General features: G+C 45.8%; 1 protein-coding gene across 1 annotated transcript in view; it reads left to right on the top strand.

The window, feature by feature from the left end:
• Positions 1-27803, top strand: part of LOC100081694 (leucyl and cystinyl aminopeptidase) — a 99670-nt gene that overhangs the window by 28173 nt on the left and 43694 nt on the right. Inside the window, exons 2-3 of the mRNA XM_029066908.2 lie at positions 12706-13546; positions 26399-26537. Of these exons, the coding sequence (XP_028922741.1) occupies positions 12706-13546; positions 26399-26537 (980 nt within the window). The remainder of the gene's footprint in view (positions 1-12705; positions 13547-26398; positions 26538-27803) is intronic.

Below are 27803 nucleotides of genomic sequence, written 5' to 3'. Positions count from 1 at the left end.
GAATATGAACCTGGGTGTCCAAGGACCTAGATTCTAGTCTTTCTGCCACTTGCCAGTGGTGTGACTTTAGGAAAGACACTTAGCTTCTCTGCCTCAATTCCCTCTCGTGCAGTGAGCCCGTGGTTGGGCAGGGATTGTCTCTATCTGTTGCTGATTTGTACATGACAAGCGCTTAGTACAGTGCTCTGCACACAGTAAGCGCTCAATAAATACGATGGAATGAATGAATAAATAACGTACATGTTCTCTCTCTTAAACTGAGCCCCACATGGGAAATGCATTGTGTCCACTAAGATTATCTCGTATCAATCCCAGCATTTAGCACAGTGCTCGCCATAGTGTAAGTGCTTAATAAATACCACAGTCATTATTATGAAATTGGGTTTATCGTTTAGAAGGACAGTGTTTGAAGAATGTGACCATAAAAATGATGAGTCAGTTGAAGGATCAAATTTTTGAAAGAGAATTAAAATGTGTCCTCTCAAATTTTCACACCTGCTTAGTATTAAATTGTATACTTAACAATGAAAGCAATTATTCTCTTCCTCCTCCTAATCCTGCATTTTAAATAGACTGCGGTTCCCAGGAGGATTGCAATTATATTTCCCTGGGGATTATTTGTATTCCTTGGCCTCCTGAGCTCATTTTTCTATCTTCTTCTGTTGGCAGCATTTCGAAGTAGAAAGAATCCCAGCTTTTTCAGGATTGCTCCTTGGTAGAGACTTAAAGCGATGCAGGTCATTGCTCAGGCCTGAACTGTGAAGAAATGTATTTTCTGAGGGACCTCCCAGGCATTGAAATGCTGATTCATTCATTCATTGGTATTTATTGAGCATTTACTGTGTGCAGAGCACTGTACTAAGCGCTTGGGAGAGTACAACAGGAAACAGACACATTCCCTGCCCAAGACGAGCTTACAGTCTAGTGGAGGGGAGATCGACCGTGATTTGATCTATGATTTGATTTGATTTGATCATAGAAGTGCCAGGGGAAACAGCAGTTGCCATTAAGCTCAGTAAATAAACTGAAATTGAAAGATGGAAAGATTGCAGTTCTGGTTGATGATTGGTAGCTCTTTAGAGTTTTGATTTTTGCCTCCAATCATGAGGAACCCAGAGAGTAGCATGGGCCAGGCTGCCAGAAGACCTGGGTTCTAATCCTGGCTATGCCACTTGCCGGCTTTGTGACCTGGAGCAAGTCACTTAACCTCTGTGTACCTCAGTTTCTCAATGGTAAATTGCAATGGATTCAATACCCGTTCCCATCCCCGACAAGCAATGCGAGTCCCATGTGGGCCAGGGACTGTATGTAGTCTGATTAACTTGTATCTACCCCAGTGCTTAGCACAGTATATGACACATAGGAAACGCTTAAGAAACACTATTAAAAAAAATCCAAGATGATAAATAGAAATTGCCCTTATGTAAGAGAACACTGGAATAAGCTGTTTCCCAAAGAAGTTTTACTGTAGAGAGAAGCAGCGTGGCTCAGTGGTAAGAGCCCGGGCTTGGGAGTCAGAGGTCATGGGTTCGAATCCCGGATCTGCCATTTGTCAGCTGTGTGACTGTGGGCAAGTCATTTCACTTCCTCTGTGCCCCAGTTACCTCATCTGTAAAATGGGGAGTAACTGTGAGCCTCACGTGGGACAACCTGATTACCCTGTATCTACCCTAGCGCTTAGAACAGTGCTGTGCACATAGTAAGCGCTTAACAAATACCAACATTGTTATTATTAAATGGAGGGTGGTGGAAAGCAACCGTCGGCTCGGTGTGCCTGTGATGATCTGTCGGTTGGGATATTTCCGGACCTGGTAGCAGGGATTTGGGGGTGACCTGAAGTAAGTGTTCGGTAAATATGAGTGACTGGTCTCGGCAGGGAACGGTGAAGGTGGATCAGAGTGGTCCCACCCCAGTACTTAGTACAGTGCCCGGCACATAGTAAGTGCTTAAATTCCATTATCATTATTATTATTATTACTATTATTAAGTGGCGGATCTGGGATTAGAACCCATGATCTTCTGACTCTAGGCCCGTGCTCTATTCATTATACCATGTGGTTATTTCCCCTCTGCATATAAGATTGAATGAATGAATCTCTTGGGTCCTGCTGTCTGATGTACTTATAAAAGCCACAGATGTCTTTACACGGGGGTCACACAGACATACCTAAGGCCTCTTGGGATACAACATTCAGGTGGCAACTTGTATCACTGCTCACCTCCAAAGGTCACTTCTTAATTATTTTATGTAATTTTTAATGGATTTGTTAAATGCTTACTTTGTGCCAAGTACTGTACTCTGCTCTGGGGGTACTCTGCTCTGGGGAATATCTAATACAATCAGGTCGGATGTGATCCCTCTCTCATTTGGAGCTCAAAGTCCAAGTAGGAGACAGTTATTATAGTAATAATAATAATAAGGGTATTTGTTAAGGGCTTTCTAAGTGTCAAGCACTGTTCTAAGTGCTGGGGAAGATACGAGCTAATCAGGTTGAACACAGTTCCTGTCCCACGTGGTGCTCGCCGTCTTCATTACCGTTTTACAGATGAGGTCGCCGAGGCCCAGAGAAGTGAAGTGACTGGCCCAAGGTCACACAGCAGACAAGTGGCTGAGTCGGGATTAGAACCCATGTCCTTCTGACTCCCAGGCCCATGCTCTATCCACTAGGCCGTGCTGCTTTGATTCTCATTTCACAGAGGAGGAAGATGAGGCCCAGAGAAGTGAGATGACTTACCGCAGGAACCACAGCAGGCAAACGACAGAGCTGGGATTAGAACTCGGGTCCTCCGATTCCTAGTCCTGGGTCTTTCTAGTCAGTCCTGCTGCCCTGTGGACCGCCCCGCTGGCCTCTTGACCAGTGGTTTCCGTCTGGCTCCTCAGGAAGGTATCCCATCGAGAACCAGGATTTAGAACCAATTCATCAAGCGATCAATCTGGAATATAGAACCCCTGGTAGAGTTGGGGAGATAGTTCGGGCCTGGGAGTCAGAGGACCTGGGATCTAATCCTGGCTCCACCATTTGTATGCTGTGTGACCTTGGGCAAGTCACTTAAGTCACGTCACTCCTTATTAAACAGAAGCTCCTTATCATCAGCTTTAAAGCACCCAATCCCCTTGCCTCCCCATCCCCTTACCTCATTTCTCTCCTACCACAAGACAACCCCGCACATTCTCCTCCTGTAATGCCGACCTCTTCACTGTACCTCGCTCTCGTCTATCTCACCACCCACGTCCTGCCTCAGGTCTGGAATGCCCTCCCTATCTGAAAGATGATCACTCTCCCCATTTTCAAAGCCTTATTAAAAGCACATCTCCAAGAGTCCTTCCCTCACTAAGCCCTTATTTCCTTTCCTCCCATTCCCTTCTGTGTCATCCTTACACTTGGATTAGCACCCTTTATTCACCCGTCCCTCGGCCCCACAGCATGTATGAACATATATGTGATCGATTTATATCCACAACATATATGTGATTTATTTATATTAGTGATGTCTGTGTTCCCCTCTAGACTGTAAGTGCCTGCTGGGCAGGGAATGTACCTATCAGCTCAGCTATATTGTGTTCTCCCAAGAGCTTCATACAGTTTTCTGCACTGTGCTCAGTAAATATGATGGATTGACTTTAACTTATCTGTCCCTCATTCATTCATTCATTCATTCAATCATATTTATTGAGCTCTTACTGTGCCTCAGTTTCCACAACTGTAACATTGGGATTAAGTATCTGTTCTCTATCCTACTTAGTCCACGAGCCCCATGTAGGAGAGGGACTGTGTCCGACATGATTAACTTCTATCTACCCCAGTGCTTAGAGCAGTGCTTGACACAGAGTAAGTGCTTAAACATAATGATGATGATAATAATAATAAAGATAATACCACAGCCCAGTGGCTAAGGTAGAGGCTGGAATGTGGGGAAAGCATATGCTCTCAGAAGACATTCCCTAGGTTCTAGGAGAGAAAACCAGTGGAGGAATGACCCCTGGGGAAAAGTCGTATCCTGAACCGGAACCTGGGACTGCCACCCAGAAAAGGAAACGTAGCATTAGTCAATCAGTGGTATTTAATGAGCGCTCACTGTGTACAGAGCATTGTACTAAGCAGTTGGGAGAGTACAGTGTTACAGAGTTCAAAGACATGTTCCCTGCCCGCATGGAGCAAATCATTAAATGTTCAGTAATAATAATAATAACCGTGGTATTTGTTAAGCACTTCCTATGTGCCAGGCACTCTATTAAGCACTGGGGTGGATACAAGGAAATCAGGTTGAATCCAGTCTCTGTCCTGCATGGGGCTCACAGTCTAAATCCCCATTTTTCAGATAAGGGAACTGAGGCACAGAGAAAGTGACATGACTTGCCCAAGGCCACACAGCAGACAAGTGGCAGATCTGGAACTAGAACCTTCTGACTCCCAGGCCCGTGCTCTATCCACTATGCCACACTGCTTCCCCTCAAGTCAGTACAGTGCTCTGCCCACAGTGAGCGCTCATTAGACACCATCGATCGATTGGCAGGTGACGGAACTGGGGAAAGGACTCCAAAGAGCCTGCCGGAAGCTTTGGGGTAAAATCTAGGGGTGCAGCTGAGCAGCGAGTAGTGAGGAAACCCCAGAAAGAGTCAGGCGAGCCTGGTGTGCAGCGGTCGGATCCGGGGTGGCCGTCTTGGAGCGGAGGCTTAGGGCGAAGATCCAAGAGGGAGAAACAAAAATGGTGCCAGGGTCTTTGGGAAACCTAAGTCCAACGATAGGTAACTTTACCCTCACCCAAAGTGACAGGGATAGTCTTCTCCGCCCCACTCACGCCAATTACAAAAACAAACACAGAGGAGGCTGGATCGTGTTTGCTAGCGGCAGCTGGCTGGTGTTTGAACCAGAAGTCAGCGGGCATTTTGCCATATCCCGGCTACCTCCCTCTGCGGAGAGGTGTGAATGGGCTCCGAGAGAATAGAAACAGCTTGTGCGCCTTTGACTCTAACACCTGGATCCTTGAAATGAGATCTTTTTCTTACTCCCGACCAGCTCACGTGGCAAGTGTTTAAATTCTCCTTTGCCCTAGCTTGCTGTCTTCTGTTTGCTTGCATTTAAACACCTGTAAAATCAGGGAAAGCTTTTTGGATGAAAGTGAAATAGTGTTCACTGATCTTTAATTCTCTTTTCCGTATGTTCACAGAAGTTTGACAGTGCTTCCGATGGAAAATTCAGTGTAGGTAATATAATATGATGAGGGCTTGGATTATACTTACCTCAACACTTATTGTAGTGTTTGGCACATGGTAAACCCTTTACAGATACTGCAGTTAGTGAATCCTATTTATTGAGCGCTCACTGTCTGTAGAAAAGTGTACTAAGCACTTGGGAGAGTACAGTATAATAATAAAATAGACACATTCTCCGCCCACCACACACTTACAGTCTAGAGGGGGAGAGAGACATGAATATAAATCAATGCATTACGGATATGTATTTAAGTGGAGCCAAGAGGGGATGAATGAAGGGAGAAAATCAGAGCGACGCAGAAGGGAGAAGGGGTATGATGATTAGATGATGTTCCTATGTCTGTTATATTGTACTCTCACGAAGCGCTTAATACAGTGCTCTCCACACAGTAAGCGCTCAATAAATACGATTGACTGGTTTGTCTGAAGGCTTTTTAGCTTCCAAACCTGGTTATCCAGACAACACGCTATCTGAGCCCACCCTAGTCTGCATGTATCACAACCAAAATGATGTCAGGATAATCAACCAATCTGGGTCTGCACCGTCAGCTATCGATAACGTGATTGACTGATTGACGGTTCCAATTAGTATAGATAGATACCTTTTCTACAATGCCACGGTGCTTTGTGTGGATTACAGAAGAGAAAAACCCAACTGTGATTTAAACTCTGTGGACCCCTGAGGTTTTACTCTGCCCCTTGTCAGCTGTATGACTGTGGGCAAGTCAGTTCACTTCTCTGTGCCTCAGTTCCCTCATCTGTAAAATGGGGATGAAGACTGTGAGCCTCACGGGGGTCAACCTCATTCCCCTGTATCTACCCCAGGGCTTAGAACAGTGCTCTGCACGTAGTAAGCGCTTGACAAATGCCAACATTATTATTATTATTATTATTTTATTTTAATATTAAGTCTCTCCTCCCTTTTAAGGTATGTTGTACCGAAGGTTAAAAAAACAACAAACCAACAAAAAACTGTAGTCTATTTGTCCTAATGGAAATATTCTCTAGACTGTGAGCTCGTTGTGGACAGGGAATGTGTCTGTTGTTGTCTATTGTATTCTCCCAAGTGCGCTTAATAAATACGATCGAATGAATGAATTTTCTGGCAAAATGATAAAACACTACAAACAGATGATGACCAAGTTATCTTTCAGGGTTGACACCATTGGTCACACTAAGTGCTTAATCACCCAATGTTCAGTATTTTGTGAATTTTGGTATTGGGGAATTTCTCTCGATGACTTGCTGCGATCGATCATATTGGCAAGCTGTGTCTCTGCAATTAGGCTGAACTTCATTGGGCGGAATTAGACCTGAGTAAATAAATATATTTGTTTATATTAATGTCCATCTCCCCTTCTAGACTGTAAGCTTGTGGCTTGGACGAGTTAGTGGATTGTTGTATTGTACTTCCCCAAGCGCTTACTACACTGCTCTACACACGGTAAACGCTCATAAATACAATTAACTGACTGACCTGAGTGATTAGGGAGGCGTTGGCTGTGTTTTACTTCCTGAAATGGGAAGAGCGTTTGGTACTACAATTAACTGACTGACCTGAGTGATTAGGGAGGCGTCGGCTGTGTTTTACTTCCTGAAATGGGAAGAGCGTTTGGTACCGGAGAAGGGAAGCACTGCTTCTCATTTCCTCTCCTTGCTCTGCCCCAATCCTCTCTGTGGCAGAAAAGGGGCGACATTTCAGTCACGCCGTCAACTTCGACAGACTCACCAAGTCCTCCCTCCCTTCATTTCTTGTGTTCGTGTTCTTGGGCACCTGCTGTGCAGAGCACTGGACTAAGCACGTGAAAGGGTTCTCTAATAGACCTGGTTCCTGTCTTTGAGGAGCCCCTTCCAGATGCTTAAATGGACTGTTCTACATAATGAAAAAATGATGATGATGATGATGGTGGTGATAATGGCATTTGTTAAACCAAACACCCTACTGTGTATGAGAAGCAGCATGACTTAGTGGAAAGAGCCCAAGTTTGGGAGTTGGAGGTCGTCGTTTCTAATCCTGGTTCCCTCCTATGTCAGCTGTGTGACTTTGGGCAAGTCACTCAACTTCTCTGTGCTTCAGTTCCCTCATCTGTCAAATGGGGATTAAGGACTGGGGGTCCCTTGTGGGGCAACCTTATTACTTTGTATCTACCCCAGTGTTTAGAACTGTGCATGGCACATAGTGAGCGCTTAACAAATACCATCATTATCATTATTATTATTATTACTCAGCACGGGGTTAGAGATAAGTCAATCAGGTTGGACACCGCCCCTGTACTAGATGGGGCTCCCAGTCTAATGGGAAGGGAGATCAGGTACTGAATCTCCATTTTACAGGTGAGGGGACTGAAGTACAGAGAAATGCAGTGACTTGTCCAAGGTCACATAGCACTCAAGTGGCAGCATCAGGATTAGAACCCAAGTCTCTGACTCTCTGGTGAAGATAAACTAGGGACAACTTATTCCAAGAGGTCAAGTGAAAGCAAACTAAATTAATGTAAAACTAAAGGGGATTCCTTCCTCTGCTCCAATCCCAAGGCTGTGTGGCAGAATCTCCTAAAAGCAGTTAGGTTGAGACAGAAACCTTGGGTTGGAAAAAAGTTTTCTTTTTTCTTTTCCCTTTTCCCCAGAGTTTGGTCAGAAGCTGCAGTTTAAGCACTGGAGTTTATGGAGATGGAGGAAGTATAAAGTGAGCAAATAGAACCTAGCGTTTGAGCATGAGTTTTACGGAACCCGAAAGAAAAGCGTTCTTGAAAGTCTCCTGACATAGAATCTCTTTATGACCCACTTTGTCAAAGTATAGGAAGAGTACAGCTTTGGTGGTGATTCTGAAATGGATCAAAAGACCTGTGTATCCCTTCCTCTGTAGAATGGAAAATTGGAGACAGTTCACTCATTCCCTTCTGTGTCGTCTATACACTTGGATCTGTGACTTTTGGATATTGGATATTCGCCCCACACCCACATCACTTATGTGTATCTTTATATTATGTACTATAATTTGTTCATAGTAATGTCCACCTCCCCCTTTAGACTGTAAGCTTGGTATGGGCAGGGAATCGATCTGCTAATTCTGTTGCATTGCACTCTCCCAAGCACTTAGTACAGTGCTCTGCACATAGTAAGTGCTCAATCAATACCACTGCTTGATTGATTGATTCTTAGTATTGAAGGTGGCGCTGTCAGCCTCTAGTCCAGTTGGAAGTGTGAAGGTGAAAGAGATGTGTGTCTGGCACCCATAGTCCTTTCCACCCAGAATATCTAAGTATGCTTGTCTTTGGGTTAGCAATTCCAGTCCCTGTTTGTAGAGACTTCGTTGTTTGGGGTCTGCTCGGGTCATTAATATCAACAACCTCCCCCCCCACCCCCCCATGGTATTTTAAGCATTTATTATGTCCCAGGCACTGTACTAAGAGCTGGCGTAGAGAGAAACTAATCAAGTTGGACACAGTCCATGTCCCTCTTTGGGCTCAATGTCTTATTCAGCATTTTAAAGATGAGGTAATTGAGGCACAGAGAATTTAAATGACTCGCCCAAGGTCACACAAAAGACAAATGGTGGCGCTGGAGTTAAAACCCAGGTCCTTCTGACACCCAGTCCCTTGCTCTATCCACTAGGCCATTCATTCTTGTATTCAGTTGTATTTATTAAGCGCTTACTGTGTGCAAAGCACTGTACTGAGTGCTTGGGAGAGTACAATGTAACAGAGATATTCTTGCCCACAGTGAGTTCACAGTCTAGGCCATGCTGTTTTCATTTATTGAGATTCTGCAGGATGGTCACTTCCATCAATCACTCGTATTTATTGAGCACTTACTGTGTGCAGAGCACTGTACTAAACACTTGGGAAAGTACAATACAACAATCCTTAGCACTTGGGAGAATAGAATACATTCGAATTAACTGACACCATCCCTGCCCATAATGAGCTTAGAGCCTAGATTAGGTCTCAACAAGAGGTCAAGGTATTACGGATGACATTCTCCTTTACCTGGCTAGTTGAAATCTTTCCCTTCTGAGAGCATCTGCTTATGGGCTTTGTGCCTCCTTGCTTAGTTTCTAGGCCTCTAAATGTCCGACAGAAAAACCTGTGCAATGATCGTGTCTGTAGCACAGGACGCTGTCATTACTGTTTTATCCGGATTGAGTCAGGCTGTTTCTCTCCAAAGGACGATGATCTTTCACCGTTTTCCCGGTTGGCTTTCTCCAAACCCAACATTTCCCTCTTCCCACCTGAATATTAGGATTAGGAAAGAACTAGATGCTATCCTATAGACTGTCGGCTCTTTTTGGATCTACCACCTCTATTGTATCAAATTTTCCCAAGCCCTTTGTCCAGTGTTTTGCATATAAGTGCTCAATAAATGCCATTGATTGATTCCTCTCCTTAAATTTAATTTCAGTGCAGAGCATCGAGTACGGGCCTGAGAGTCAGAAGGTCATGTGTTCTAATTCTGGCTCTACAACTTGTCTTCTGTGTGATTTTGAGCAAGTCTTTGTGCCTCAGTTACCTCATCTGTAAAATGGGGATTAAAACTTTGAAACCAATGTGGGACAGGGACTGTGTCCAACCTGATTGGCCGGTATCTACCCCAGTGCTTAGTACAGTGCCTGGTACATAGTAAGCGCTGAACAAATACTGCAATTAATATTAATAAGACTGTGAACCCTATGTGGGACAGGTACTGTTTCCAGCCCTATTATCTTGTCTACCCCAACACTTAGTACATTGCCTGGCACATAGTAAGCACTTAACAAATATAATTAAAAAAAAAATCTCTGCAGTGGATTCCTCACCCCTAAGCAGTTAGGTTGTCACCCCACTCCTTTCCCACCACAGCACTCACGAACATTTCTTTCGACTCTGTTGTATGTGGCATTTAAGTGTGTACTATGTGCCAAGCACTGTTCATCACTGGGGTAGATACAAGGTAATCAGGTTGGACATACTCCCTGTCCCCCATGGGACTCACGGGCTCCCCATTTTGCAGATGAGATAACCGAGGCACTTTACTTCTGTAAAGTGACTTGCCCAAGACCACACGGCAGACATGTGGGTGGAGCCAGGATTAGAATCCAGGTCCTCTGACTCCCAGACCTGTGCTCTTTCCACTGGGCCATGTATAGCTTAGAGTCTTTCTGCCACACTAAACTGTAAGGTCCTTGTGGGCAAGGATTGTGTGTACTAACTAATGTATCCTGCCAAGTGCTGTAGGGTGCTCCGCAGATACTGTCGACTGACTGCTCATGCTGTGACACTTGCCCCCAGGTTGCCAGGGAAAGAAGAGCAGCAGCCCGAGTCGGCCTGTGAAAGATTCTATGAGGGTTGAAATCGAAGCGGCATGGCTGGGTGGAAAGAACACGGGCTTGGGAGTCAGAGATCAGGGGTTCGAATCCCGGCTCTGCCACTTGTCAGCTATGTGACTGTGGGCAAATCACTTCACTTCTCGGCCCCTCAGTTCCCTCATCTGTAAAATGGGAATTAAGACTGTGAGCCTCACGTGGGACAACCTGATGACCCTGTATCTACCCCAGCGCTTAAAACAGTGCTCTGCACATAGTAAGCGCTTAACAAATCCCAACATTATTATTTCTTGAGCGCTTACTGTGTGCAGAGGGTTGTATCGAGTGCTTGGGAGAGGACAGCACGACGTTATAGCGGTTGGTAGACACATTTCCTGCCCACAGTGGCTGGCAGTCTAGAGGGAGAGACAGACATTAAAATATAAATAAATTGATTATGGATATGTACCGAAGTACTGTGGGGCAGAGGGATGGGTGAATAAGGGGAACAAATCCAAGTGCAAGGGTGATGCAGAAGAGATGTGCGTTCATTAAGGCTTTGAAGATGGGGAGAGTAATCGTCAAGTAGGAGAGGAGGAAAAGAGGGCTTAGTCAGTGAAGGCCTCGTGGGGAGATGTGTCTTCGATAAAGTTTTGAGGGTAGAGAGAGTAATCATCAAGTGGGAGAAGAGGAAAAGGGGGCTTACTCAGGGGAGGTCTCATGAGTGTGTCCTCAATAAGGTTTTGAAGGTGGGGAGAGTAATCGTCCTGGGGGGACAAGAAGGCTTAGTCAGTACAGGCCTCCTGAGATGTGCCTTCACTAAGGCTTTGAAGATGAAGAGCGTAATCGTCAAGTGGGAGAAGAGGAAAAAAGGGCTTATACGGGAAGACCTCATGAGGAGATGTGTGTCTTCAATAAGACTTTGAAGGTGGGGAGAGTATTTGCCAAGTGGAAGAAGAGGAGAAGAGGGCTTACTCAGGGAAGGCCTCATGGAGGAGATGTGTCTTCAGTAAGGCTTTGAAGGAAGGGAGAGTAATGATCTGTCGGGTGAGAAATAATCTTCTCGGCTGCCCTGCTCGACATGGGCCAGTCCTGGGCCACAGAGGACAAGATTGTCTCCAGGGCTGCTGGCGTTTGGCCTTCTGTGAGGTGACTCGGGAATGCCGTGGCTATTGGTCTTCCCATAGCTGGATTTCCTCCTCCCGAGACACGCTACCTGACCTGAGCCCGGCCGCCCGTTCCGAGCTCTTAGTACAGTGCACTATACAAATTTAGCACCCGATAAATACGATTGATTGAAAGGCTGCACCCAAGCCAAATCTATCAATCGGTTGTATTTACTGACTACTTGCTGTGTGCAGAGCACTGTGCTAAGCGCTCGGGAGAGTAAAATATAACAATACAGTAGGATCATAGTGGGAAAGCACCGGGCTGGAAATCAGGAGACCTGGGTTCTAATCCTGGCCCTGCTACTGACCTGTTGGGTGACTTACAGCAACTCACTTCACGTCTTGGAGTCTCAGTTTCCTCGTCTGAAAAATGGGGATAAAATGCCTGTTCTCCCTTTCCCTTCGCTTCTAAGCCCCAGAACTCTGGACCGTAAACCTGTTATGGGCAGGAAGTGTGTCTGTTGTGTTGTGATATTGTACTCTCCCAAGTGCTTAGTACAGTACTCTGCTCACAGTAAGTGCTTAATAAATACGATTGATTGATTTGATTGGGAAAGCTCAACACAAGAAAATTAGCAGATGTGTTCCCTGCCCGTAACGAGCTTACGGTGTAGAGGGGGAGATGGAGGTTAATAGAGCCAATGTCTGACATGATTCTCTTATCCTTCCCCAGTACTGACTACAGTGCTTGGCACATAGAGCTTATTTATTTCTATTAATGTCTGTCTCCCCCTCTAGATCGTAAGCTCGTTGTGGGCAGGGAGTGTTTCTGTTTATTTTTATATCATACTCTCCCAAGCCCTTAGTACAGTGCTCTGCATACAGTAAGCGCTCAATAAATAGGATTGAACGAATGAATGAATGAATCCCACCGTTATGAAGTCTTGTCTGCTCCTCGAGGATAGGATCCCGTCAGCTAACTCTATAGTATTCTCCCAAGCGCTCAATGCAGCGCTTTGCGCAGAGTAAGCGCTCGGCGGATTCACTCGGGCGAGCGATCGACCCTGCCGCCTCACGCCACGTGTCCTTGTGCGTTTCAGATCGGCTCCAGCTCCCCAGGAACATGATCGAGAACAGCATGTTCGAAGAGGAGCCCGACGTGGTGGACCTGGCCAAAGAACCGTGCTTGCACCCTCTGGAGCCGGAAGAGGCGGAGTACGAGCCGCGGGGGTCCCGCCTCCTGGTGCGGGGTCTCGGGGAGCACGACCTGGACGAGGACGAAGAAGATTACGAGTCGTCGGCCAAGCTCCTGGGCATGTCGTTCATGAACCGGAGCTCGGGCCTCCGCGGCCACGTGGCCAACTACAGGCCGGGTTCCGACGGGTCCTGCGGGCTGCCCTCGGCCAGGACCATGGCCGTCTGCGCCGTCGTCATGGTCATCGCCGTCGCGGCCATCCTGGTCATCTACCTGCTCCCCAGGTGCACCTTCACCAAAGAAGGCTGCCACAAGACCAACCAGTCTATGGAGTGGACACTCCCCATCGCGACCAACGGGAAGGTCTTCCCCTGGGCCCAGCTGCGGCTGCCCGGTTCCGTCTGGCCGCTGCGCTACCAACTGAACCTGCGTCCCAACCTGACGGCCATGCTCTTCTCGGGCTCCGTGAACATCACCCTCCACGTGGGCCAGGTCACTTGGTCCGTGGTCCTCCACGGCGCGGGGCTCAACATCTCCTCGGCGGCCCTGTTCCGGGCCCTTTCCGACCAGGAGGTGCGAGCGGACTTCCTGCAGTATCCCTTCCATGACCAAATCGCCTTGGTCGCCCACGAAGCCCTCCTGGAAGGTCACAACTACACCCTGTTGATCAACTTTTCAGCTGCTCTGTCCGACACCTACTTCGGGTTTTACCGGATCTCCTACAAGGACGAAAGCCAAGCACAGAAGTACGTGAGCTTTCTGAGGGACCTTTATTTACTTATTTCTAATAGGTTTATTAATTATATTGATGAATATTAACTATTACTTATATTTATTCATTTATGAGTCTATAAATTTATTTCTATTAACGTCTGTCTCCTCACCCCAGTCTGTAAGCTCATTGTGGATGGGGTATATGTCTGTTTATTGTTATATTGCACTCCCCCAAGCGCTTAGTACAGCGCTTTGCACACGATGAGTGCTCAAGAAATGCGATCGAATGAGTGACGTTTCCCAATGTCGAGTTTAGTGAGATTGTGGGAGTGGTTTGTAGCGTGAGTTGTCAATCAATCAGAGAAATGGATTTTTTTTTAAGGGCATTTGTCAAGCACTTACTATGTGCCAGGCACTGTATTAAGCATTGGGGTAGATACAAGCTAATCAGGTTGGACACAGTCCAGGTCCCACCAGGGGTTCACAGTCTTAATCCCCATTTTATAAGACAAGGGAACTGAGACACAGAGAACTGAAGTAACTTGCCCATGGTCACACGGAGGATGAGGGGCAGAATTCTGTTTATTTATAATGATGCTACTGATGCCTGTTTACTTGTTTTGATGTCTGTCTCCCCCCTTCTAGACTGTGAGCCCATTGTGGGCAGTGATTGTCTCTATTTGCTGCTGAATTGTGCTTTCCAAGTGTTTAGTACAGTGCTCTGCACACAGTAAGTGCTCAATAAATGCGATTGAATGAATGAATGAACGAATGAACCCAGATCCTTCTGGTTCCCAGGCCTGTGCTCAAACCACTAGGTCATGCTGCTTTTCTAAGCAGTTTATTGAGCACTTTTTGCTGGCAGAGCACTATAGCGAGAGCTTGAGAGAGTGCAATAGAGGCGGTAGACAAGATCCCTGTCCCCGAGGTGCTTACGATTCATTCATTCAGTTGTATTTATTGAGCGCTTGCCTTGTGCAAAGCACTATACTAACTGCCTGGGAACCTACAGTGTAACAACAAACATATTCTTGCCCACATTGAGCTCACAGTCTAGAGGGGTAGGCAGACATTAATATAAATAGATAAGTAAATAAACTACAAATATATATAAATATATATATATATACATATATGTGCTGTGGAAATAGGATGGAGGATGAATTAAGGGCGAATGAAGGGAATTAAGGGCGGATGAAGTAAGAGCGATGCAGAAGGGAGTGGGAGAAGAGGAGAGGAAGGATTAGTCGGGGAAGGCTTCTTGGAGGAGCTCTGCCTTCAAAATGATCCAAATTCAACCTTAAAGACTTGCCGATTGTAACCCTGTTTGCTTGCCTGAGGTCAGTAGGAGAAGGAGGGGGAGTAGTAACAGTTGGTTTTATCTGCTTGGAGTGGTGCATTGTATTAGATGCGCAAGTACGCAGTAAAGAGGTAAAACTTCCCTGCCGTCAGAGAGATTACACGCTAACAGGGATTTCATCTGTTCCTCATGTTGTCCTGACTGTTGGACAACAACTCTCAGGGTTAGGAGGAGGTAGAGATTTAGTATTAAAATGAAAAGTGGGACTTGCCTTTTTTGATTGTCTTTTTCTTCCTTTTTATGTGGATCACTTTTTCTTTGCAAGTAGACATAGTCCATCATTTCCTACTTCACCTTGGGCGGAGGAGCCTGAGGGAATTCTATGGATTATTTCTTGGGCCCTGGTCTATAGCTTGTTTTAGAGAATGTCCGCAAACTGTTCATTTTGGCTCTCTAAAGATGAATGCTAAGGAAAACCGACTAGGGGAGCCCATGAGAAGGGCAAGGGAGTAGCCAGAATGGTAGAAGGTATTGAGCGTTTACTTCCTTCCCGCTCCCCCAAGATATTTGTTTAGCACTTACTTTGTGCCAGGCACTGTACTAACCACTGGGATCTTGTGTTATGCCGTCTAGTGGTCTCCGATCCATAGCGACGCCATGGACACATTTCTCCCAGAACATCCCACCTCCATCTGCAATCGTTCTCATAGCGGATCTAGAGAGTTTCCTTGGGAAAAATCTGGAAGTGGTTTAGCATTGCCTCCTTCTGCGCAGTCAACTTGAGTCTCCGTCCTCGACTCTCTCCCGTGCTGCTGCTGCCCAGCACAGGAGAGTTTTGACCTGTAGCAGATTGCCTTCCTCTCGGTAACCCCTGGCCAAACTAGGAATGGAATGGACAGGCCTCTGCTTGACTCTCCCTCCCATAGTCGAGACTGGTAGAGTACTGGAAAGTCTCCAGGTGTGACTCTGAGAGGGGTAACCTCTGCGGTATATACAAGATAATCAGGTTGGATACAGTCCATACCCAACTTGGGCCTCGTAGTCTTAATCCACATTTTACAAATGAGGGAACTGAGACACAGATAAATTAAGTGATTTGCCCAAGGTCACACAGCACAGAAGTGGCAGAGGCAAAATTAGAACCCAGGTCCTTCTGACTTGTGTTGGGCACTTTCTAGGAGCTTGTACGGAATACAGAAGTGCAAAATAATGAAGTGACCCAAGGAGCTTTCAGTCTAATGGAGCAGGCAGACAAAAATATAATAATGTGTTATTTATTAAAACCTTATTAAGCATAGTAATTATTGCGGTATTAAGCACCTTCTATGGACCAAGCCCCATACTAAGCTCTGGGTAGGAATAGGATAATCAGGATAAACACAGGCTCTGTCCCACATGGGGCTCAAGGCCTGCGGAAGAGAGAGAACTGTTTGATCCTCATTTTACATATGAAGAATCTGAGGAGTCACAAAGTTACATGACTTGTCTGAGGTCACAGAGCTGGGATTAGGACCCCAAGATCTTGACTCCCAGGACCCTACTCTTTCCACAAGGCCTTCCTGCTTCTCTTTCTACGTGCCAAACAATATGCAGAGATCAGTCAGACAGTCAGTAGTATTTATTGGATGCTTACTATGTGCAGAGCACTTTACTAAGTGCTTGGGAGAGTACATTACAACAATATAATAGACACATTCTCTGCCCACAGTGAGCTTACGGTCTAAAGGGAGAGAGACATCGATTTAAATAAATAAAATTACAGATATGTACAAAAGTGCTGCAGGGCTGGGAAGGAGGATGAAATCAAGTCAAGGTGACACAGAAGGGAGAGGAAGAGAAAAGGAGGGCTTAGTCGGGGAAGGCCTCTTGGAGGAGATGTGGCTTCAATTAGGCTTTGAAGCAGGAAAGTAATTGCCTGAGGGATATGAAAAGGGAGGTCATTCCAGGCCAGAGGCAGATGTGAGCGAGAAGTTGGCGAGATAGATGAGATTAAGGTACAAGGAGAAGGTTGGCATTAGAGGAGTGAAGTGTGTGGGATGGATTATAGGAGGAGAGTAGTGAGGTAAGGTAGGAAGGGGAAGGGTGATAGAGTGCTTGGAAGTCAATGGTGAGGAGTTTTTGTGTGATGTGGTGGAGGATAGACAACCAGTGGAGGTTCTTAAGGAGTGGGGAAACACGGGCTGAACGTTTCTGTAGAAAAATGATCCGGGCAGCAGACTGAAGTATAGACTGGCATGGGGAGGGACAGGAGCCTGGGAGATCAGCAAGGAGGCCGATACAATAATCAAGGCGGGATAGGTTAAGTGGTTGGATTAACGTGGTAGATACAAGATGATCAGATCTGTGGAAAATATTTACAAAGACAACAGGAACTGGGTTTTATCATGTATCTGATTCTCTGGCTGCAGCTCAGCCCCCAGGAGGATAGCATTTTGTGCAGCCTAAAGTAAATTAGGCTAGAGTAATTTTAGAGGGTAATTTCCACAGTTACTCTCCCCCCTTTCTAAGTCTTATTGAAGGCACACCTCAAGAGTCCTTCCCTGACTAAGCCTTTTTTCCCTTTTCTTCCACTCCCTTCTACAACACCCTGACTTGCTCCTTTTATTCATCCCTTGTATGAAGCACTTAGAACAGTGCTTGACACATAATAAGCTCTTAAATACCATAAAAAAAGAGTGACTCTGTCCAACTAGCTGGAGACCAGGGTTCTCCCATCGCCGAGAATCCACATCTGGGGGCCATGCCAGACTCTGCTCAAAGTAACTCAGATAAATAAAACTGCCCAATTTGGAAAGCTTTTTTTTTTGGACTGGCAATTGCCCAGTTGCAGTTGGCTATCTGTGGGTTTATGGGTATTTTTTGTTGTTTGGATACCAGATGTTCAGAGTAACAACCTTGTACTTTGCATATAAATAAGACACCAGAAAATGGCAGAAACACCCTCACGTATGACACACCAGAAATGTGAGCACTGTACTAAGTGCTTGGAAAGTACAATTTGGCAGCAAATAGAAACAATCCCTACCCAACAACAGGCTCACAGTCTAGAAGAGGGGAGGCAGACATTAAAATAAAATAGAACAAGTAGACAGGCATCAATAGCATCTAATAAGTAGAATTATAAATATATAAACATCATTAATAAAATAAATAGAATAATCAATATGTACATATATACACAAGTGCACATAGTAAGCGCTCAATAAATGCGATTGAATGAACGAATGAACACTGGAGGAAGAAATATTTTGTTTCATTTATATTTTGGATGACAGAAAATCTGGTCATTGGAAGTCCTTTAAGATACTTGAGTGTTATGGCTAAAATTATTTTCTGGTACTGTCACTTGTTTTCTACATTAGTCTTCCACGGGCTTGAGTACATTAATGGAAAGCCCTTTCATTGAAATTTATAATTAATTTGTGCTACTCCCTAGACACAAGATACATTTCAGGAAGGGCAAGAGAAAAAATTCATAAAGCTCAGGGACCTTTTATTAATCTTCTTTTGAATTCCTTGGTCTGGGTTAGCGTATTTTTCCATTGTAGGTCCCACGTCCGCACTGTTAATGATGTTGATTAATAGCAGTGCTGTCTGCTGCTGCTGCTGCTTCTGATCTTCCGGGAGCATAGGCTGCACTCGTTCTCCCCACCAGCCATCTCACAGTGCGGGCCACGGGGAGCAGGGAAACTGGACGTGAGAGTGTGGATGATGCGGTGCAAACCATCACGACTGCTGCAGAAACAATTCAAGTGCATCTTCTGTGGGAAGTAGGGCAGATCTTTCCCTTCTTATCTGCTGGGGTCTGAGCAATGCCTACCTAACTGTGAAGCGGCTGGAAAAGGTGCCATACTGAGTTTTCATGGACAATGTGTGTAAGATTCTTTCCCAGAAACACACATACACACACACTTTCACTGTAAGTCAGCATCTTCTTCAAACCGGACTGCACTCCAGAGTACATTAGCAGCCTCTCATCCATCCATGGTAATAATAATAATGTTGGTATTTGTTAAGCGCTTACTGCGTGCAGAGAGAGCACTGTTCTAAGCGCTGAGGTAGATACAGGGGAATGAGGTTGTCCCACTTGAGGCTCACAGTCTTCACCCCCATTTTGCAGATGAGGGAACTGAGGCACAGAGAAGTGAACTGACTTGCCCACAGTCACACAGCTGACAAGGGGCAGAGTTGGGATCAGCAGCTATAGTTTAAGGATTAAATCCCTCACCCTTCTCCTCCTTACATGGTGTTTTCTTTTTTTCTTCAGTGCTCTCCCAAACGCTTTTACAATGCTCTGTAGACGGTAGGCGCTCAATTAATGAATTGAGTGATTGATGTCCCCTTCATTCATCCAATGGTATTTATTGAGTGGTTACTGTGTGCAGAGCACTGTACTAAGTGCTTGGAAAGTACAATACAGTAATAAAGAGAGACAGTCTCTGCCCACAACAGGCTCATAGCCTGGGGGTCGGCGGGGGGAGACAGACATCAGTACAAGTGAACAGGCATCAATATACTTCCTTTAAAGCCATGGACAATTAGAGCCCAAGAACTGATTAGGAGAAACAGAATGGCCTAGTGAAAAGATCACGGACCTGGGAGTCCTCGGTCCTTGGTTTAATCCCGGCTCCAGTGCTCTTTAAAAAACAGTAATAATAAAAAAAAAAACGGTATTTGTCACTAGCTTACTATTTGCCAGACCCTGTACTAAGCACTGGGGTGAATACAAGCTAATCAGGTCGGATACAGTCCCTATCCCACGTGGGGCTCACAGTCTTAATCCCCATTTTCACAGAAGAGGAAACTGAGGCCCAGAGAAGTGAAGTGACTTGCCTGAGGTCACACTGCAGAAAAGTGGCAAAGCTGGAATTAGAACACAGGTCCTTCTGACTCCCAGGTCCGTGCCCTACCCACTCGGCCATGCTGCTTCTCTTCTATATGAAAGCTAAGGAAGGACAGTGAGGGGAAGAAGAAAGTCCTCTGAAGGCAAAGTTTGACAGAATTAAGCTGCTCTTAATTCCTTTTGGCATGGAACAGTGAGGAAGTGGTGGAAAAACATATTCCCCCCAAGTTTTCAAAATGCTCCCAGTTTAAAAAAGAATAATGCCACTGCTCTTTCTTTTCCATCTCGTGGGTTCCTTAGGCTGATAATTGCTTTTTCTCTCTCCTGCCCTTGTGTCTTTCTCTTCCCCGCCTGTAGAAACTGTCACGTGTTTAGTAAGTTTTTTTTTTAATTGAGGTCGAGATTCTTTACTCTACAACTTGAGTCTTCCTCTTTGCTATTTCTAGAATTTTCAAGCGTCAAAGTTTCAACTGATTTCCTTTCTCTGCCTGTTTTGGGTGCTTCCACTTGTTTCAAAGAGACCAAGTCCTCAGAGTTTCCTTCTCGTTACTGTTTTGAAGAGAATTAGTCCATCAGTAGTGTTTATTGACTGCTTATTGTGTGCTGAGCACTGTTGTCAGCACGTGGGAGAGTACAACAGGTTCTTGGATTTGCACCCTTTAAACACTTAATATTCACCTTACCCTCAGCCCACCAATACTTATGTACAAATCCATAATTTAATGTCTGTGTTTCTCCCCACTCCAGACTGTTAAAGTCCTTGTGGGGGACTGGGTCTCCCAATTCTGCTGTGTTAGTACAGTGCTCTGCTCACGGGAAGTGCTCAAAATATACAGTTGATTGAATAGAGTTAGTCATAATAATGCTAATAATAGTTGTGGTACTTAGCACTGGGATAGATACAAGATAAACAGGTTGGACATAGTCCCTGTCTCACATGGGGCTCCAAGTAGGAGGGAGGAGGATTTTATTCCTGTTTGACAAATGACATAATAATAATAATAATGTTGGTATCTGTTAAGCGCATACTATATGCCGAGCACTGTTCTAAGCGCTGGGGTAGACACAGGGGAATCAGGTTGTCCCACGTGGGGCTCACGGTCTTAATCCCCATTTTACAGATGAGGGAACTGAGGCACCGAGAAGTTAAGCGACTTGCCCAAAGTCACACAGCTGACAAGTGGCCGAGCCGGGATTCGAACCCATGACCTCTGACTCCAAAGCCCGTGCTCTTTCCACTGAGCCACGCTGCTTCTGACATGATTCCTGCCTTCAAGGAACTTACGGTCTAGTGGGAAAGATTTAGTCCATTATTTAGAGGGGGTTCAACACGCAGAGTTAATTTGGCTAAACTTTTCTGTCACTTTGTGTTTTGGTCACTGAATTAGGTACCTCATCTGAGAGTATTGTGAGATGGGTTCCGGGCCAAGTCTCTATGGGACAAACCTATGAATCAGTAACTGGTATTTATTGAGTACTTACTGTGTGCTGAGCACTGCAGTAAGTGCTTGGGGGAGTAACATACAGTAGAGTTGGTAGACACATTCCCGACCCACATCAGGTGGGAAAAATTCAGCATAATCTGTGTGTTTTTTAACAGTGTTATTCGTTTAATCGGAACACTCTATTTGAAAGTCTTTTTATGATTGTCTCCCCATTAGTATGTGAGTTCCTGAAAGTCAAAAGGATGTGTTATTATTATTAATAATAACGATATTTCTTTCATTATGACTGTCAAACACATGTGTCAAGCACTGTTCTAAGTGTCATTTTATTAGTAGTATTATTACTATTTTCATTATATTACTATATAGATAGTATATATAGATATATAAAGTAATATATACATGTATTACTCTCTAAGTATCTAGATATATATGGTATTTGTTAAGCGCTTACTGTGTGCCAGGCACTGTACTAACCGCTGGGTAGGTACAAGCTAATAAAGTAGGACACACTCCCTGTCCCATGTGGGATTCTCAGTCTTAATCCGCATTTTACAGTTGAGGAATCTGAGGCCCAAAGAAGTGAGCTGAGTTGCTCATGGTCACACAGCAGACAAATGGCAGATCTGGAATTAGAACCAAAGTCCGTCTGACTCCCTGGCCCGAGCCCTACCCATGGGCCACACTGCTTTGCAGGATTCCGAGCAGCCAGACCTCGTCAGTCAGATAGACCCTGTCTTCTTCTGTGCCCCTCTTTCCACCTGGGTCATTAACACTTTCAGTCCCCTCCTTTCTGATCTCCCAACCTCCTGGCTTCCAGGAAGCCCTCCCAGAGTACACACTCATCTCTCTATTTCCCCGTTACTGCACCACCTTGAGTCTTCCTAAGCCTTTAGATACCCCATCCCCACAGCCCTCACGTACACACTTCTCAGTCGATCGCCTCTCCTACCTGTCATTTACTTTAGTGCCTGCTTCCCCTGCTAAGCTCCTCGAGGACAAGGGCGGTGTTTGCTGCCTTGTGAATTCTCCCGATTGCTTTGTCCATTGCTTTGTGCAGAGTAAGTGCTAAGTAAATGCCATTCATTCATTCATTCATTAGTTGGCCTCAATGCCAGCTAGGCTAACGGGTTCCTGGGCCGCCTCTTCGGTTCCATAGATTGGGGAGCAGCAGATGGGAGTCCAGTTCCCAAACTGAAGTTCCTTGGGAAGATGTAATCGCCAGTTCTGGTGTGGACTGGGCATGTGTCTATACACTCTGTTGTACTGTTATATCGTTGTCTCCCAAGTGCTTAGAGAAGCAGCGTGGTTCAGTGGAAAGAGCCTGGGTTTGGGAGTCAGAGGTCATGGGTTCGAATCCCGGCTCCGCCACTTGTCAGCTGTGTGACTTTGGGCAAGTCACTTCACTTCTCTGGGCCTCAGTTACCTCATCTGTAAAATGGGGATGAAGACCGTGAGCCCGATGAGGGACAACCTGATCACCTTGTATCCCCCCAGTGTTTAGAACAGTGCTTTGCACATAGTAAGCGCTTAATACCAACATTATTATTATTATTATTAGTACAGTGCTCCGCACACAGAAAGCGCTCAGTAAATATGACCGATTGAATCCACCCTGTAACTTTCTTCCCCAGTCAATCTATTCTGAGTGTCCAGTCCTCTTGTTGTATCTCCTCCCAGAAGCCCTCCCGGACTACACTCTCATCTCCCCGCGCTATTTCCTCGCTACTGCATCACCTGGACATTTGAATCTTCACCTCTTAAGCCCTTAGGTATCCTCACCCCATCCCCACAGCCCTTAGGTGCATATCATCAGTGGTATTTATCGAGCTCTTGCTCTGTGCAGACTACTGTGTTAAGTGTTTGGGAGAGTACAATACACCCTACTAAGTGCTGGGTAGGTGCATTCCCTGCCCACAATGAGCTCTTTATACTTAGTGGATTCTCCCGAGGACAAGGGCAGTTGCCATCAGCAAAGGTGTGGATTAGCTCAAGGTCGGGGGGGGGGGGTGGGCATCTTCACTGTCCTATTTTATCACGTTAAGGAGTGGAAGTGTCTTGAGGTAATGGAGATGAGTAGAAGGAAAGAGGATGATTATATTGTAAACCCTTCAAGAGCGGGGACCAAATCTTGTATTTCCACTGTTTATTCTCAAGTGCTTAGTACAGTGCTTTATGCTCAACAGGTGCTCAGTAAATACTTCTGATTGATGAGAGAAAGTCTCGGGTAGTTACAGGAGATAGTTGCCCTGTGTTCCTATAAAGCAAAAAGGCTCCCCATAAGGGATATTTGGGAGATGGACAGGGGACAAGTCTTGCTATCCTTGCTCAGCCAGTCAGAAGAGACTTGCTCCGTGGCCATGCTGAAGGTGGGTAGGGGACAGGTCTTCCCATCGGTGCACAGCCAGTCACAAGACACCTGCACATTGGCCTGGCTGAAGATGGGCATGGGCCAGGTCTTGCCATCCACGCTTGACCAATCAGAAGGGATCAGCCTGATGGCTTGGCTGAAGCCAAGAGTTCTCCGAATTATGGAAGATGCCTCTGACTGACGTCTGGAGGAACTCGGCGAACTCAGGACTCGGCGTTCAGAGCCAGACGTTCAGCGGACCTGGGGAATCGGCCCTCACCCACACCAGCAGAAGTTTTCTGAAGTAGCCGGGTCTAGTTTAAGTAGACTCTGGGTGCCGTGGAAATAAAATGAGAAGGAAATCTATCTGGGCCTGGTGCCCAGGATAAGAGTTATGCACAAATGATTCTCCAAATGGAAGAAGGGTGGGGAGAGAAAAGCGCTCGGAGAGAAGGAGACGGAATTGCTACAAGGAACTGTTTGGCTAAAGAGTAGCACCTGAAGTACCTCGAGTTTGGGCTTCCTCTTGTTTATTTGGAGAAAACAATCAATCACTCAGATGTATGTATTGGGTTCTTCACTATATTAAGAGCACAGTACTAAGAACTTGGAAGAGTGCAATATAACAGACACATTCCATGACTAGAATGAGTTGATAGTCTAGAAGGAGGGGCAGACATTAATATAAATAAATAAATTATAGATGTGTACACTGTGGGGGATGTGAATTAAGGGAGCAAATCCAAGATCAAGGGGGATGTGGAAGAGATTGGGAGAAATACACATGATTCAAATTAGCAGGGCCCGTTTTAAAGTAGGTGAGCATATCTGTTGGGCCAAGGGGAGATCATTTTAAAAGGTGATATAGCCATTGCAAATCCATGGCCTAGCAGAAAGAGCCCAGGCCTGGGAGTGAGGAGTCCTGGCTCGTAATTGTGGTTCCGCCACTTGCCTTCTGATTGAACTTGGGAGCAGCGCTTAACTCCTCTGTGCCTTGGTTTCCTCCTCTGTTAAATGGGGATTCAGTCTGGAAAGAGCACAGGCTTGGGAGTCAGAGGTTGTAGGTTCTAATCCCGACTCCGCCGCTTGTCAGCTGTGTGACTTTGGGCAAGTCACTTAACTTCTCTGTGCCTCAGTTACCTCATCTGTAAAATGGGGATTAAGACTGTGAGCCCCAAGTGGGACAACCTGATAAATTTGTATCTATCCCAGTGCTTGGCACATAGTAAGTGCTTAACAAATACCATCATCATTATTATTATTACCTCCCTCTAATACACTAAACCCCATGAGAGTCAGAGACTGTTTGGTCTGATCTGATTATTAACTCTTGTATTCTCCCAAGGGCTTTCCATGCTCTGCATCAGGCAAGCGGTCAGTAAGTGTACCATTGATGGGTTGTGCTCGCTCAACCTGGGTTGGGTTTTCACTCCGCAGCATGGGTTAACTCATGGAGTGCCAGGTCAGAGCTGGGGGAGCTTCCAGGGAGGATATTTCCTGTTGTGAATGACATCAGTAGAGGGCTGGGTTAAAGACAGGCCAGCCTTGCTATGTTCGCCATTTCCTCTCTGGGGAAAATGCAAAAAACCCAGCTGCTCATCCACCAGTATAGCTACCAAATGGTCTCTGGTGTGGTTTGACCTAAGACCTTATCTGTGCAGAGTGCATTCTATCTCTTTCTCTCTCTCTCTGTCTCTATTTCTCAATCTCTCTCAATCTCTCTCTCTCACTCTCTCAATCTCTCTTTCTCAATCTCCCTCAATCTCTTAAAAATCTTTCTTTCTCTACCTTTCACTCCCCCTCCCTCTCTTCTCTCATTCTTCCTTCTTCTCTCCTCTTCTCTCTGCCTCTCCCCTTCCTTCTCTGCCTCTCCTTCTCTCTTTCTTTTTAGATTGTGAGACACCCCCCCCCCCCAGGGGAAAGGGATCATGTCTAATTCTCACCTCTGTATTCTTTCCAGGCATGCTCTGCACAAAGAAAGCCCTTAATAAATAGTGTTACTACTTCTACTCCGTCTTTTCCTCCTTCTTTATTCCTTTCTCTCTCTGCCTTTCTTCCCACCCTCCCCTAACCCCACACTTCCTGACACTTGGGTGGTAACCGTATTTTCTCAGCTGGAAAACAAGCGTGTGCAGGTTGAGAAAATCCCATGCACGCTACAGTTAAGCGGGTGAGGGTGGAGCAGGAAATGCTATAGTTGATCTAGTCTATCTTGGAGGACAGGGTGGCAGAGGAAACGAGTCGGGTTAGGGCCCGTAGAGGTTTCTTGGTAAAATACGGAGTTGTGATCTTGTCCAACCTTCTGCAGTCGGGGCTGTGCATCAAACAGAAACTCCTCACTATTGGTTTAAAACACTCAATCACCTTGCCTCCTCTTACCTCATCTCTCTACTCTCCTACTGCGACCCAGCCTCCACACTTCACTCTTGTAATGCTTCTCAGTGTCCCTCATTCTCGTCCGTCTCACCACCGATCTCATGCCCACGTCCTGTCTCTGGCCTGGAACGCCCTCCCCCCCTTGTATCCGACAGACGATTACTCTCCCTTCTTTTGAAGCTGTACTGAAGGCCCATCTCCTCCAAGAGGCCTCCCCGGACTAAGCCTTCCTTTCGTCCTCTCCCCCTCCCTTCTCTGTTACCCTGACTTGCTCCCTTCGTTCATCCCCCCTCCCAGCCCCACAGCACTTATGTCCATATCCATAATTTATTTATATTGATGAGTGTCCCCCGCTCTAGACTGTTAGCTCATTGAGAGCAGGAAATATGTCTGTATGTTGTTATATTGTTCTCTCCCAAGCGCTCAGTACGGCTTTCTGCACACAGTAAGCGTCCAATAAATACGATTGACTGCCTGACTGGGAAGTCTAGGTCATCCCGTGGCCTTTCATGCTTCTCTGTCCTGTTGCTGACACATTTTTTAATGGTGTTGTCCGCTTTGTTCTTTTAGGTACTTTGCGGCCACTCAGTTTGAACCCCTGGCAGCGAGGTCTGCTTTCCCCTGTTTCGACGAGCCGGCGTTTAAAGCCACGTTTCTCATCAAGATCGTGAGGGAGGAGCATCAGACCGCCTTGTCCAATATGCCAAAGGTACCATTTCTCTCCTCAGCAGGAAGGATCTCTGGTGGGGTGTGTTTGTGTCTCTGTGTTTTGGGGGGTCGTGCCTGCAAACAGCAGGATCAGCCACATCACTATAAGCAGCGTGGCTCAGTGGAAAGAGCACGGGCTTGGGAGTCAGAGGTCATGAGTTCGAATCGTGGTTCTGCCACTTGTCAGCTATGTGACTGTGGGCAAGTCACTTAACTTCTCTGTGCCTCAGTTACCTCATCTGTAAAATGGGGATTAACTGTGAGCCTCACGTGGGACAACCTGATTACCCTGTCTCTACCCCAGCACTTAGAACAGTGCTCGACACATAGTAAGCGCTTAACAAATACCAACATTATTATTATTATTACTATACCAGGCCCCTTCCAGGTTCTAGAGAAAGCCACGTTTTTTAAAAAATGGTGTTTGTCACTCTTCGTATTTATTGATTATTGTGTGCAGAGCACTTTACTAAGCGCTCGGGAGAGTACAATATAACAATAAACAGACACATTCTCTGCCCACCATGAGCTTACAGTCTAGAGCTTATATTTTTGTTAAGCGTTTTCTGGGAATCAGGCAGTGTACTAAAAAAAAAAATTCTTCCTGAAAGAAAGGGTTTGGGCTCTAAAGTAACTTAAAGGACAGATTTCAGACTAGGTGACTCCTGGGCTGGGGAGAAAAAATGAGGGACTTCGATAATATGTCCCACCTAATTTCAATTTTTTTATGGTATTAGGTAAGTGCTTACTATGTGCCAGGCATTCTACTAAGTTCTGGAGTAGAAACAAGCTAATCGGGTTGGACAAAGTCCTTGTTCCACATGGGGCTCACAGTCTTAATCTCCATTTTACAGAGGAGGGAACTGAGGCATATTGCGGTGAAGTGACTTGCCCAAATTCATACAGCAGGCAAGTAGCACAGCTGGAATTAGAACCCAGGTTCTTCTGACCTCCAGGCCCATGGTCTTTCTACTAGACCATGCTACGCTGGGGTTCTCCTTGGCCAAAGTCAGAATGGTTCAGGCTCTGTCCCCACATTTATAAAGCAGGATATGGGGGCCATAGACTACAACCTACCCTTAAAAATCCGGTAGGTGTTTTTGGTCGTTCCAATGTACTCAGACCGCCGGGGGTCATAGAAGCAACTTCGGGGGAACGAAAATCGACTCACAGAAAATCCTAAAGAGGCTTATAGTGGCGAAGCCAGGGGAGAGGAGTGAGTCAGATCTGAGGGGATTTACTTATATTTTCAAGATGGCCCCAGGCC

The sequence above is a fragment of the Ornithorhynchus anatinus genome, chromosome 1 (assembly GCF_004115215.2).
Source record: "Ornithorhynchus anatinus isolate Pmale09 chromosome 1, mOrnAna1.pri.v4, whole genome shotgun sequence".
NCBI lineage: Eukaryota > Metazoa > Chordata > Mammalia > Monotremata > Ornithorhynchidae > Ornithorhynchus > Ornithorhynchus anatinus.
This window is presented reverse-complemented; position numbering and strand designations above follow the sequence as displayed.